Here is a 13,772-nt window from a genome sequence, read left to right as displayed (position 1 = left end):
CATGTTTTTTTTTTGAGTTAGTGATTTTTCTGCAGATAAATATATTTTTGTGTCACTGAAATATCTTATTTTAGTGAGTGCATAAGATACTTTTTCTGTTATTTGAATATATGTATCGTGCATTTTGTGAAGATAAAAACCCTCAAGATGATTTTTAAGAAGCCTCTTGTTTTGGATTAGGTGTCCTGCTGTGTTGGGCTTGAGAGATTTAATAATATTGTAGAGCCAGGATGACTTGGACATGTAGGAAATAGATTTGAATGAGAAATATTTTATGGTAAGTGGAAATCAATATAAGGTGTTATGCCAATACACAGCTTGGGGGGGGTTAAAATTTAGCTTATAAAGTTAATCTTTCTGTAGTATTTTAGATTTTGGTTTTGCTTTATCTAGAGGCCTTTTTTACTTTTGTGGGTGGAGTAAATATAAATGTGCCAAATACAAATGGGTAAAGTAATGTTCTAATTTCAGATTTCTTCTTTTTAAATTTTTAGTTGTTGACCTTCTCTACTGGAGAGACATTAAGAAGACTGGAGTGGTGTTTGGTGCCAGCTTATTCCTGCTGCTTTCATTGACGGTATTCAGCATTGTGAGTGTAACGGCCTACATTGCCTTGGCCCTGCTCTCTGTGACTATCATCTTTAGGATATATAAGGGTGTGATCCAGGCTATCCAGAAATCTGATGAAGGCCACCCATTCAGGTGAGATGTTTGGAAAACAAGGCACACGTTGGCAGCACTATAAACAAGAGTAGTATTGAGACTTCACTCTGCTCTCTGTAGAGTTACAGGCATGCATTTTTTACTGCTAAAAGATAATTGCAAATGTTTGCTGAAAACCTATACCAAAAGCATCTGCTTTTGAGATTTCCTAACAGTCATTTCATAGGCTCATGATGGAAAAGACTGGGTTTATGTATCATTCGCCTAACTCTACTACTTGTTAGTAACATTTATTTATTAGAAGTAGGTATTGGTTACCTAATTTTACTTTTTTGGAAGCTGTATCTTTTTAACATGTTTGGGATTGGTGAGAGTTATATTTTCTTCATTGCTTACTTTTTATGCTATCTGATATTAGAAATACCTTTCTTTCCAATAGTATGTTAATGTTTTTCTGTTATGCTTCCTCATCATGTCTATGTCTTTTCCTACCATTCCTTCTCTATCTAGTTTCTTCTTCTCCTTCCCTAAGGCATTACTTTTGTATTATCCTTTGGATAGCTCCTTTATTTCAGCATCTCCTTGTCTCTAAACCGTCATCTTCTTACCTTATTTTGACAAGTAGCATTATCTCTGCAATTGCTAATGGGGTGGACGCACCTCAGCTTGGGTCTTCTGACCTCACTTCATATACTCATCACGTTCCCCACTCTCACCTCCCTTTAAAAATTGAGATAAGTGTAATTCACATACTATAAAATTCAGTGGTTTTCAGTATATTCACTGAATTGTGCAAGTGTCACCATCTCATTCCAGACATTTTTATCACACCCAAAAGACACTCTGCATCAGTACCTCTTGCAGTAACTCCCCACCCAGCCCCCCACAGCCACTAATTCATCATGTCTTTAAATGAGTCTTTTATCTCAGACTTGTCAATTTCTATCAGTTAACACCACTATTATCCTAATTTCAGGCTCCCGGTTTTCATGAAACTCTATGAGAATAGATACTACTCCATTTTACAGATGGGGAAACAAACTTTGAATTCAGTAACTTGAAATTGCAACTTCAAAATAGCAGAGTTATATCATGCCACAAATCATAAAGGAATATGATTTTTAATTAGTTACAATGAAATATATAAAAACATAGTCAAGCCAACAATTCTAAATTATCTATAAATTTTACATATTGTTTGATTTTTTAAAAAGACTTTTAGAAGAAACTAGTGATTTCTTTTTCTTTATTTCCTTAGAAACACTGTCCTTAGCTCAAAGGCCTTTTATGGTTATTATAAAGTAAATTCAGCCAACATGCCAATTTAATAAGCCTTTTGGACAGTTTTCCAAGTTCTCCAGTCACATTAGTAAAGTTAATATCATACAGTTCTTACGTAATAACCTGTGGTCATTGGAAAATAGTGACGACTGTGCTGGTATTACATTAATATCACATAAATGGCAGTTGAATGAATGTAAATATCCACAGGGTGTCATTGACGGAGAGTGCTGCCTTGTGGCCTGCTGGCCAGGCATCTTGTCTTCAGCAGGAACAAAAGCAGTGCTACAAAGCAGAATACCAGCTAAGTCGTATCAGCCACTTTTCTATATTTCTTAAAGCTGCATAAATAAATTTTTGCTGATTTAAGGGTAGGTGTGAATGACCGTTTTTAACTTGATAATAATAACTTGCTATTTGTTGGCTAATAAATAACAAGCGTCCTATGCTAGACATTGTACTAATGAAGATATATTCCTAGTCCTTGACAGTTTATACTCTAGTAGAAAAAAATATACAAGTATACACATGTTTATATTTCAAGGCTGGATATGGTAATTACTATAAGAGTAATACAAAAGAAAGCATTGTTAGAGTTACATAGTAGGGTTGGGAGAGGCATCGTGTATGGATGGAATTTGAGATGGTGCTGACTGATGGTGTGCTATCTCCAGAGGTGAGAGGAGAGCAGTGTGGATTGGGAAAACAGTGTGAGGAATAAAACTTCACATTAAGATGAAAAATGTTTGGTGAATGGCTCAAGTTTGAGCTACAACATTGTAGTGAGAAATAAGGTTGGAAGGATTTAGGAGGGCTGTGGTTGAAAAGTTGGAACCATAGAATCATAGAATGTTTGAGTCTGAATGGATTTAGGAAGTCTGTTTTTTAATTTTGTAGAGTTGGAACCATGACCCAAAGAAGTTCAATGCCTTTTGCAAGGTTACATAGCTAGGTGGTAGCATGTTTCCCAATTCCCACCTGAGTTCAACCTAAATAGCACTATTTAGTATAGCTCAAATAAAACGAATCTGGCATTGGCTGAAGGAGTGAATCAGAAGATAGAGACTGGTTTGGACACTGATAGACTATTCCAATTTTTAAATAATGCGCACTTAAACTATAGTGATGGTATAGAAAATGAAAACGAGAAGGCACAGGGCTTCCCTGGTGGCGCAGTGGTTGAGAGTCTGCCTGCCAATGCAGGGGACACGGGTTCGTGCCCCCGTCTGGGAAGATCCCATATGCCGCGGAGCGGCTGGGCCCGTGAGCCATGGCCGCTGAGCCTGCACGTCCGGAGCCTGTGCTCCGCAACGGGAGAGGCCACAACGGTGAGAGGCCCGCGTACCGCAAAAAACAAAAAATGAGGAGGCACATTTGGGGCATATTTCAGGGGTAAAACTATGAGACAAGGAGTTATCAAAGAGGACTGTAATTTCCAGTGTAACTAGGGTCCACGGATATGGGGAGTCTTTGAGGAGGGACTGAGTAAAGAGTTGCTTCCAACAGATAAGAGAGAATCCTTAGCACTTCTGATTGCTCTAAGATAAATGGCTTCTTTGAAACAGTAACTAATGAAACAATTCCTTGCATTCCTGCCTACTTGACTTTTCCCCCCATTACAGTTGTCTTCTTAAATTTTAACAATTCCAGCTGTATTTCAGTATAGATTGGGGCATCTAAATGGACAGTAACAATTGTGTTTTACTGAGATTGCCTTTTGACTTTTGGCAGCCGTTTCACAATTGGGGGCTTGACTTATTGGATAGTTTCCCCTAAAGATTAGGCTGAGAGAGTATAGTATTTGGAAATGAGTAGAAGTTTTGTTATAGGAAAACTGGATGAGATAACATTATGTCCTCCTGAAAAAACCAAATCCATAATAATAACTACCACTTATTGAGTGCTTCTTTGTGCCTGATTGTGTTAAGCACATTACTCATTGAAATCTCAAGATAATCTCCATTGTATAAGTGAGGAAACTGAGGTTAGAGGGATGACTAAATTACTTTCAAAACGTTACACAGCCAGGTAAGTGGTAGAGCTTAAGATTCAAGCTCAGATAGGTCTGATTTCAAAGCGTATGCTTGTTTTCTATACCCGCGTTATCAATGAAATACCCCATGCTTGGTGAGTTTTTACATTGTGCTTAATTTGGAAAGAGTAGGCTTCCATAGTAAAATATTTTACTAGTGTCCTCTTTTACAGATATATAATTGCTGATTGACAGACATCCAAGGAAAATCATCCAGTCAGTGACAGTTATGATGTGTTTTGTTTTCTAGGGCGTATTTGGAATCTGAAGTTGCTATATCTGAGGAGTTGGTTCAGAAGTACAGTAATTCTGCTCTTGGCCATGTGAACTGCACGATAAAAGAACTCAGACGCCTCTTCTTAGTTGATGATTTAGTTGATTCTCTGAAGGTAAGTTTACTTGCTTTCCATTTTTTGGCATACCCAGAATTTAATATCAGAGTTAAGAGAGTAAAATTCTATTTTCTATATTAAAGTAAATGATAAAGATGTAATGAATTCATTACTGTAAACTTGGGTTCCAAAATTCAGAATCTGATCAAATATTTAAGATGGAGGAAAGACAATTCCTTTTTAAAGGAAAATGTTATAAATTCATACTTTTGGAAATCATAAGGATTAAAAGTGAGAAGATTAAAGAGAGTTTTGACTGTAAGAATAAAGATTATCTAATAGAGTTATAACCAGATATGATTTCATCTGCTTGACTTTGTTTTAGAGTCTAGCACTTAATTTCTTAGCTTATGTGTGATTCATTCATACATATAAGCTATTTCATATTTTTTATACTTTCTTGGGATCTTTATTCTGGAAAAACTTTAATATTCTGAAACACTTCAACTAATCACCAGTTGGTAAACTTCGGAATTTTCTTTAGTTTTTGGATCTTGCTACATAGCAGCTGTTAAGAGTCTCACCTTGCAAGTAAGCTCCCCAAAGTTCAGACTGATTTAAAGCGAGCACTAAACTCGTCATGTAATGTGAACCCCAAGCACTGGGACTTTAGTGCTTTTCCTTTATGTGGAACCTGCCGTTTGTGTTGTGTGTATTATTGCCTGTGACTTAAGACGGACTTGTTTCCAGTCTAAGCCTGGGTAGAAATGTACTGTGGTAGTAATTACCATAATTTCTCTTTTCCAATAGATATGTACAAGTTTGCAATTTACTGTGCAAACCAAGGATGTCATAGCAATTGGATGATTGGGTCTTTAGATTCTGTGAAACAATTTCTGAACTGGTCAGAATAGGTTTAAATGCTCAAAATGCTTTTGACAAATACCTTAGCTTTAATAGGCCAGTAAATGGACATTATTTTCAGCTGTTTGCTTCTCTCAGTTTATTAAGGCTTGGAACGTCCGTTACTAATAATATTAATGGTAAATAATTTAGTTAACTTTTATTATTATCTTTTGTGTAGATTGCTTGCATTTAGTGACTCATTCTGTAGTAGTGCTTTGAAATAATCTGATGTCAGTCTGTAAATAAAAAGATCATAGTTATGTCATTTGGGATGTTTGATTAGTTTCAAAAGGGGACAAATAATATTTGGGAGTAAATCAAATAGAACCTTGTACACATGGGTCCTAGAAGAAACCAGCTCCTGTTTATTGAAGTGGTATTCACAATATATAGCTTGAGTGCTCGGGTAGAACATGTTTGAAAAATTATTGAGGGGAAGGTACTAGTGCAGTTTAAGATGAGGGTTGTGCGGGTAGGGGTTGATTGAGAAGAAACACTGTAAATAGTGATAACAGAGCTTCAAACAGCAAAGGGCCATCTCTGAATTTGGCAGTCACAAATTGTTGGTGGGGCTGACTTCAAACAAAGGCATCATGAAACTTGATTGAGGAGTCACTGTTTTTATAGACTTAATAAAAACTGCAACAAAAATAAAAAGTCATCATGTTTGCAGCGTATAGCAGTGAAGGTAGCTATGTATGTCTAATTTAACACTTTTCTTGAGAGAAGAGGCATTCTTGAAGATACCTGTTTAAAAAGAAAACAAATTGATCTGGGAATGATTCATTCATTGTATTCCAGTTTTTACAAATTACAATTTAAAGTTTCCCCTTGTCTTTAATCAGTTGAATACTTATTTGTTCTTTCAGAGTTTATTGTCATCTATACACAGTCCTCTGTGTAGACAGTTATGTAGGTGTGGAAATATTTGCAAAGGCTAAGGAAGTGAGAAAATGTTAGAGGAGGACTGATTAAATACTTTAGAAAGCCTTTAAAATCTGATTTGCACAGGTATTTGAAAATAGAATATGAGGAAATTTTATTAATAAATTACATTTATGAGATAAATTCCTTTTGCTGTTAAATCTCATTTTTAAAATTTCTTTTGAAAATTACCTTGGGTTTTTTTTTTTTTTTTTTAAACAATTGTGTTATTATGAGGAAGCTAGCATAAATGAGAGAAACAACTGGGTAAATTCTTGCCTTGAGTGATTTTGCTAATTTGAAAGTAATGGGAAGTGGCACATAACGAGATAGGTTACTTTATGGAATGCTTTATTTTTATGAGTTTTTCTTATATTTTTAAAACATTCTTTATTTCTTAATATTGGGGGAAGAAGTTGCATTAGAAGTGTAGTTTACTACTTTTTCTCCTTAAGGATTAGAAAAGAGAAAAATAAAACTTATTTTTTTTACTAAGTTTAAACTAAGTTTTAAAAAACTTAGTTTTTTATTAAGTTTAAAACTTATTTTTTTATTAAGTTCTTTTGAATGGTTTTCCCCGAGTAGTGTTTTTGGCAAGCCCAGAGCTCAAGGAAAGCTGCTTGGTGACTTCTCCAGATGGCAACTCATTCAGGGCTCCAAATAAATAACAGTTGTTTCAACATATTAACACTTAGAATGAATTTTGCATTTAGGTCTCAAAATCGGTTGAGGCAAAGAATAAGGTAGGGTGTTAGTCTTATTCTCCCAATGCAAAACCCTCTGATAATATACTCGAAGGGTCTTCCTAGATAAACTTTGTGGTTCTTTGTGATTCTTCATGGGGGGACTTTTAAACCTTATGTCATTGTGTGTGAGTAGTATAGATTTCATTTGTTTCTTTTCACTGAATTAAGGGTACTATAGAAACACAGGATACTTGCTTATTATGTCTTAATTGGGAAAAGCTGAGAAAAAAAACAACACTTGTCTCTTTTCAAAATGACTTAATAGTATTCTTTTTCTAGAGAGAGTTCCTTGAGCATTTGCCACTCTTATCCCCCATAGTTTTTGTTCATATAGAGAGCATTTTTAAAAAGAAAATTATTTTCCCTCTAACTCTGCTACTTTTTGCCTTTGGGCTACAGCAGTTGGCAGGAGAATCATATTCTTCCTCCCTAAAGCAAGCAAAAATGTTTTTTGCAGTTCTTTTTTTTTCTTTCACTTTTTCAATGTAAAGGAAAAATCAGTTTGCTCTGTTAAACTGATTTTATTTCCGTATATTCAGATTTTAAATTTGGAAAGCTTGCTAATAAATAGCCCCAGTCTCTCCAGTTTCCAGATGAATTTGTGATCTTGTTAAATAACAGAGTTTTAAAAAAATTTATAGGATCCAGCTTTTGATTGGGATTACTTTTATCATATGGTTCATAGCTAGGAAAACGGAAACCACCCTGATTTCAAGAAAATGCAGTGGGAATTAGTCTCATTTATAAATCTTTTTTCATTTAGAAAATTGACATTGTATCAAGCTCTGTGGCTTTTAAAAAATAATAGCTTTTTAAAATTTGAAAGAGGTTTCTCTATAACTCACTGTCTTTATAAGTATTTCATGCCCTCAAATTTATATAATCTACATTGTGAGATTCTGGGTCATAATCACCGCTACTTCTATTTGAAACCTTCTTCCTCAGAAGTTAAAAAATATAGAGCCACTATTCTTAGCATGTGAAATTTTTCTTCTCTTTGCTTATTATCATTTTTTTGGTGCTGTGAGAGAGAGGCTATTCTATACGTTATTGTAAAGAAATAACCAAACCCCAAGGTTCATCAGGCCTGTTGGAAAAGATTTGATGTGAGGTGGTGGTTAATCATTTGTGCCTGGTCTAGATGTCTTTTTGGTGGTTGACTTGGACAAATAAAAATAAGACATGTTCTGCAGATTTCTCCTTTTAAATTCTTGTGTACAGTTGACCCTTAAACAATGTGGGGATTAGGAGCACTGACCCTCCTCACAGTTGAAAATCCATGTACAGTTTATAGTTGGTTTTCCATATCCCCGGTTCCTCCTCATCCAAGGCTCCCCTGTATCTGCGGTTCCTCTGGTATCCCTCGTTCCATATTCATGGGTTCAACCAACTGTGGATTGTGTAGTACTGTAGTATTTACTATTGAAAAAAATATGCTGACAAGTGGACCTGGTAGTTCAGACTCTTGTGTTCAAAGGTCAACTGTAATTGTTCCATTTGTTTTGATTTTTTGCAGTTACCTGCAAGCTTCTAAATCCTAGAAAAGATTTCAACTGTCCATAGATTGAGCCACAATCCATTTCCCAAAAGATTAATTCTAGTCAAATATTATGGGCAAAATCACTGAAAAAATATTTCTAATTCCATTCAGTAGGATTTATTTCAAACAGTAGTGTAAAATTTTACCACAGGCAAATGTTTTGATCAATCCTCACGATTTGTTTTAAAGTGGGTTTGTTACGTTGCATGCCAGACATAAGGTAAGGGGAGGAGAATGAATGGAAAGGGAAGTAAAGGAGGAGTGTTCTCTAGTAAAATTAAGCTGTGAAAGCTGTATATGTGTCCTTTTCTTGAGGAGCCTAGTGTATATCACTTTATTAGTCTCTGAGAAGTCCAGAAGAGCCCGGATAAGTTTCTTTAACCTAGTGATACTCGTCAACTGTGTTTAAATAACCCATTACCACCAGAAAACTAGTATAAGATAGTTGAACAAATTTAAACCACCGAGTTAAGGTTTAATTCCATTTCTGTGATTGACCTTCTGTGTAAGCTGTCTTTGAAAGGGGCTCTTGTTTTAAAACAATGGTTCTCAGTCTTGGCTGCACATTGGAACCACTGGGGAGCTATAAAATAATACTTGGGAAGGGGAAGGGCTGGGGGTCCCATCCCCTGAAATTGTGATTTAATTTTTCTAAGGACACTGCTTGGAGAACACTGTTTTTAAAAGTTATGTCTTTAAGCTGTAAACCCTAGGCTATAGTTTTCCCCCTACGCTTACTTCTGCACCCCTTTTATTATAAAAGAAAAGCATGTGACAGTCTCCACTGGGCTCAGCTTTGGGACTTCTTGAGTAAGGCTCAGCTTTATTAGGGGGTTCTGCCTTTTGAAATCTCAAATCCCAAGAAAAAGTCTAATACTTTTATTTACTAGATACTAAGACTAGGTGTTTTCGGCAGAGGTTCTTATTTTTCCATCATATGGCTTTGGGTGATAAAGACTGGATTCTTTATGACAGTAGTTCTGTGACTTGCAGTGAAAATATATGTTAAAATTATAAGAAAATTTTTAGCTATGGTTGTCTCATCATCCGGTAACCATAATGTTCCAGAATTCAGTCTGAAATCTGAAAGTGAGCAAAAAAGTCCTGAATTCCAGAAATAGCTGACCCAAAAGAACATTAAAATCTAGCCCTCACGCTCCTAAGGCATTAATTAACATACACATTTTGACAGTTTCCTTTCTGGTTTCTTTGGCCCACAGAAAAATTAGACAGGAAATGGGCTGGGGAAAATGTGATACTAATGAATGAGGCTGAAGATGTCAAAAGTCAAATGACTTTCAGCATTTAAAACTTCAGAAAAAGTTTGAAAATGTCAGAATTGCTGAAGTAATTTCTGAAATTCTGTTAAACACCCTCCTCCCATTTTCCTTAAAAAATGCCTCCCCACCCCACGGAGCCATCATCTAATAAAAAAATCTGCAGAGCTTTTCAATGAGATATGTATGTGATATGCACTTAAATTGAATTCCCTATTCCCCTGGACAAAAGACAAACAAGACAAGGCCCTTGCTCTCTTCCGGTAAGTATTTACTAGACCTCCATTGTACTTTGCCCCTCTTTCCTCCAGCCTCATTAGTGCCTAGAGAGAGATGAGCCTTTGACTTCTACAGTTAATATGCATTGGCTGCAATGCTGCCAAGAATTTGCCATAGAAGAGCATAGAATTTGTAGATTTAAAGTGTTTATTGACCTTTTCCCTGCCTGTCTGTAATAGCATGCACATTCATGACCATTAATAAATGATTACTCTGTAAATGGTTTTACTGTATAGCAGAGCAGAGATTCTGGAGTCAGATAAACCTGAGATCACTGTCACCTCTAGTCTGGCAACTTGCTTAATCTTTCTGTGTCTTGGTTTTCTCTTCTATGGGGATAATAACAGTATTTAACTTTGGGGGTTATGATGAGATTAACTGACCTAATATATGTTCAAAAATTTGTTAGCTGCTGTTGTTATTGACAGTTTTAGTAATTGTGCAGTTGCTAGATGCTGGTTCTTAACTCCTTTCTCTCCTGATGGTGTGTTCTCTGGAAACTCTTACCCAATATTTTCATTTTGGGCCCCTGAAGTGTTAAATTTTCTCCAAACTTAGCTGCAACTTTTTAAAATTCTGTGATAGCCCATAAAAATGTGAATTTCTGGTCTCTCTCTTTAAATGGGAAAATTTGGCAACATTAGCCTGGAATACTTGCTGGGCAACAGTCTGTGGAGCTGGATTGTGTGTGCTCCTTGAGAGGGAGAATGCACATATCTGCCTCAGTCCTTACCAAGTCTCCCTCATGTTTTTATGTCACCTGCCTGGCCCCATAGACCTTTGAAGCCTCCCTCCGTTCCTCTCTATGTGTCTGGATAGTCTGGCTTTTAGAAAGAGTGTCCTCCAAGAGGCAAGTCTAGTGATATTTGAGCCCCTTAGATCACCTAGGTGTGAGGTCTTGGGTTTCTTTTTGGCTTTGGAGTGCAGCCTTGTTGGTGACTTAATGACCAAATTAGGACTGACTTCTAGCTTGTGTGTTAGTTTCTGAATTTTGTCATGGTAAGGATGTCTTTATTGCTAAAGCAATTTCTTCTAAAATGTAGAAGGTCGACTCTTCCGTGTCGACTTGTGGATGGTGATGGATGAGAATAGCTCTGTTGCTCTATGGTAAACTTGCTCAAGTGCAGCAGTTATATTTAGCTTTTGCAATAGGAGTCTAAAACTATGTGAGAGGGAAAAGGCTTGCTAACTGGAGTCATGCTTCAAACCGTTCTATCAGTGGTTTCATAGTGGTTGCAAAGACCAGGGCAGCATTTAATTTTTGATTTTCAATTGATGAGTGTTAAGAAGGCTTGATATTTGCTCACTTGAACATTAAATTCAGTTATAGGGGTAAGCAGAGTGTTGCTCTTTGTAGAACTGACAGTTGCTGCAGGAATCCAAAGTATCTTCCTAACCTGCAGTAAATATAATTACTAGAGTCTGAATACTTTAATTACTGCTCAGCACCCAGCTCATAGTAGGCATTCAATCAGATTTTGTTGAGTGAATGAACACATGGACAAAGATATGCTTTAGATAAGGGTTAGCAAACTACTGTCTGTCTGGCCTATGGCCTGTTTTTGTACAGCCTGGGAGCTAGGAATAGTTTTTATGTTTTTAAAGGATAAAATTCAAAGAATATGTGACAGAGATCCCTTGTGGCCCACAAAACCGAAAATGTTTATTATCTTACTGTCTTTCTTTACAGAAAGTTTGCTGATCCCTGCTTTAGATGATGGACGTGCTAACTCCTCTCTCCTCTCCTTCTTTTCTTATATACTTTGTTATTGGTACCTAAATAGTTGTTGTAGATGGTGGCGTTGTGGTGGTGTTTGTGACCTACTAAATATGGCAGAGAGATTGCCAGACACATGAAGGCTCTTAATAGGAAGCAAAGGAACTGCTCCTGCTGAATGTTTAATAAAATCCGGACTTTGTGTTTATAAGTCTTCAAGAACTGCTCTGAACATGGCATTGAGTTTTTACTATATGATGTCACCAAGAACTGGAAGAAAACTTTGAAATCCTCTTTTTCAACCATTCATGAGTAAACTAAAGTATGGAGAGGAAATAAAGGACTCCTCAAAATGAAATCACTTTTTGGAAACAAGGCCTTTCCCAAACTGCTGTATTTAATGATTTAAAAAAAAAATACCAGATTTTGAGACCAGATTACTAAAATAGGAGAGTTTAGTCAGTTCACTGCAGTCCCCAGTCCCCTGGAGGGGACAGCGAAATACGATATGAGTGAAGTATTACCTCAACTTGGGCAAGTTACTACACTCTATGTTTTTAGTGTCTGCATCTGCTGTGGTAATGATAGCAGTGCCTACCTTATAAAGTGATTAGGAGGAATAAATGAGTTTGTATTTGTAAAGCATTTAAAACAGTGCCTGGCACTAATATGGTAAGAACTGGGTTAGTGTTTGCTAAATAAATAAAGAACGCAGTGGCTAAAAGAATAATAACGGTCAATTTTATTAATAGGTATAAAAGTTAGAGTCGTCCTCATTCCAAGGGGTCCTCATTGGCTGTTAAAACATGTATCACTGGAGAGACAGTGCCTCTGATCCTTAATAAAATGCTAGAGCTGATATTTTTGGTACCTGAAACCTAGTCTCCCTGATAATAAGTCTTCCTGCACCATTATTGCTTATTCAGATGTATGATATTTTAATGTCTGAATTATTCAGCTCATACAGATCTTGAATCACTTGTTTGTTAGTACTTTAAAATCAGTTTTAATAGCTAATCCTCATGATAACTTTCCAGTCTTCCCATTTAGAAGCTAAGTGCTATAGTTGGTGTACCTTTGGTATGTCTTCTGATCTCAGAGAAAACAGAATCGACTATTTGGTGGTGTAGTCCAGAGAAAAATGAATTGAGTCTATTAATTGTTTTAATTAGATTCAGAAATTCCTGAATGGAGACTGGCAACTTAGAAGTGAAATACCCATATTATTTTACCAAGTCTCCAAGGAGTATGCTGCTATTAGTTTGGCATTTAGATGGGTTGCTTTTATTTGAAGGCTTAAGAAACTTACTTGGGGACTTCCCCTGGCGGTCCAGTGGTTAAGACTTTGCCTACCAATGCATGGGGTGCGGGTGGTTCGATACCTGGGCGGTGGAGCTAAGGTCCCACATGCCTCCTGGCCAAAAAAAATATAAAACAAGCAATATTGTAACAAAGTCAATAAAGACTTTAAAGATGGTCCACATCAAAAAAAAAAAAAGAAACTTGAATTTAAGTGGCTAATGTTTTTAAGTGGCTAATGTTATTTTCTTATAGTTTGCAGTGCTGATGTGGGTATTTACCTATGTTGGTGCCTTGTTCAATGGTCTCACGCTACTGATCTTGGGTAAGTCTACAAAACCATTGGAATTAAAAATTACTTAAAAAAAAAAGATGGGGGACTATCCCTGGTGGTCCAGTGGTTAAGACTTTGTGCTTCCACTGCAGGGGGTGCGGGTTCGATCCCTGGTCAGGGAACTAAGATCTCACATGCCACACAGCACAGCCAAAAAAAAAAACAAGATGGTGTGCAAGGAGCTTAAAGACATTTTAGTGGAGAATATCCTTATATTATAGGAAAAATAGAGGATATAGGTTAGAGATTGTGATCTCTTTAAATAAATTGCTAATACTGATACTGTTTATGGAAATGTCACTTTACTTCCTGAAGACTACTCCAACTAACAGTGATAAACCAGATCAAGGGTGGCCTTATTTGATGGTGCAGTCAGATCTAACTAACCAAGACCAGGGATGCCTGTATTTTATAAAGTCTGCGTGATGTGATTTGAAGCCAG

The 13,772-nt window shown here is 36.4% G+C and overlaps 1 protein-coding gene across 3 annotated transcripts in view; it reads left to right on the top strand.

Moving 5' to 3' along the window:
* Positions 1–13,772, top strand: part of RTN4 (reticulon 4) — a 68,025-nt gene that overhangs the window by 52,382 nt on the left and 1,871 nt on the right. For all 3 annotated transcript variants that reach the window (XM_060117886.1, XM_060117887.1, XM_060117888.1), the window contains 3 exons: positions 495–702; positions 4,227–4,365; positions 13,252–13,321. In XM_060117886.1, the coding sequence (XP_059973869.1) occupies positions 495–702; positions 4,227–4,365; positions 13,252–13,321 (417 nt within the window). The remainder of the gene's footprint in view (positions 1–494; positions 703–4,226; positions 4,366–13,251; positions 13,322–13,772) is intronic.

Source organism: Mesoplodon densirostris, chromosome 14, assembly GCF_025265405.1.
Source record: "Mesoplodon densirostris isolate mMesDen1 chromosome 14, mMesDen1 primary haplotype, whole genome shotgun sequence".
Classification (NCBI taxonomy): domain Eukaryota; kingdom Metazoa; phylum Chordata; class Mammalia; order Artiodactyla; family Ziphiidae; genus Mesoplodon; species Mesoplodon densirostris.
Note: the sequence above shows the minus strand (reverse complement) of the source record. Positions and strands in the feature narration are given on the sequence as shown.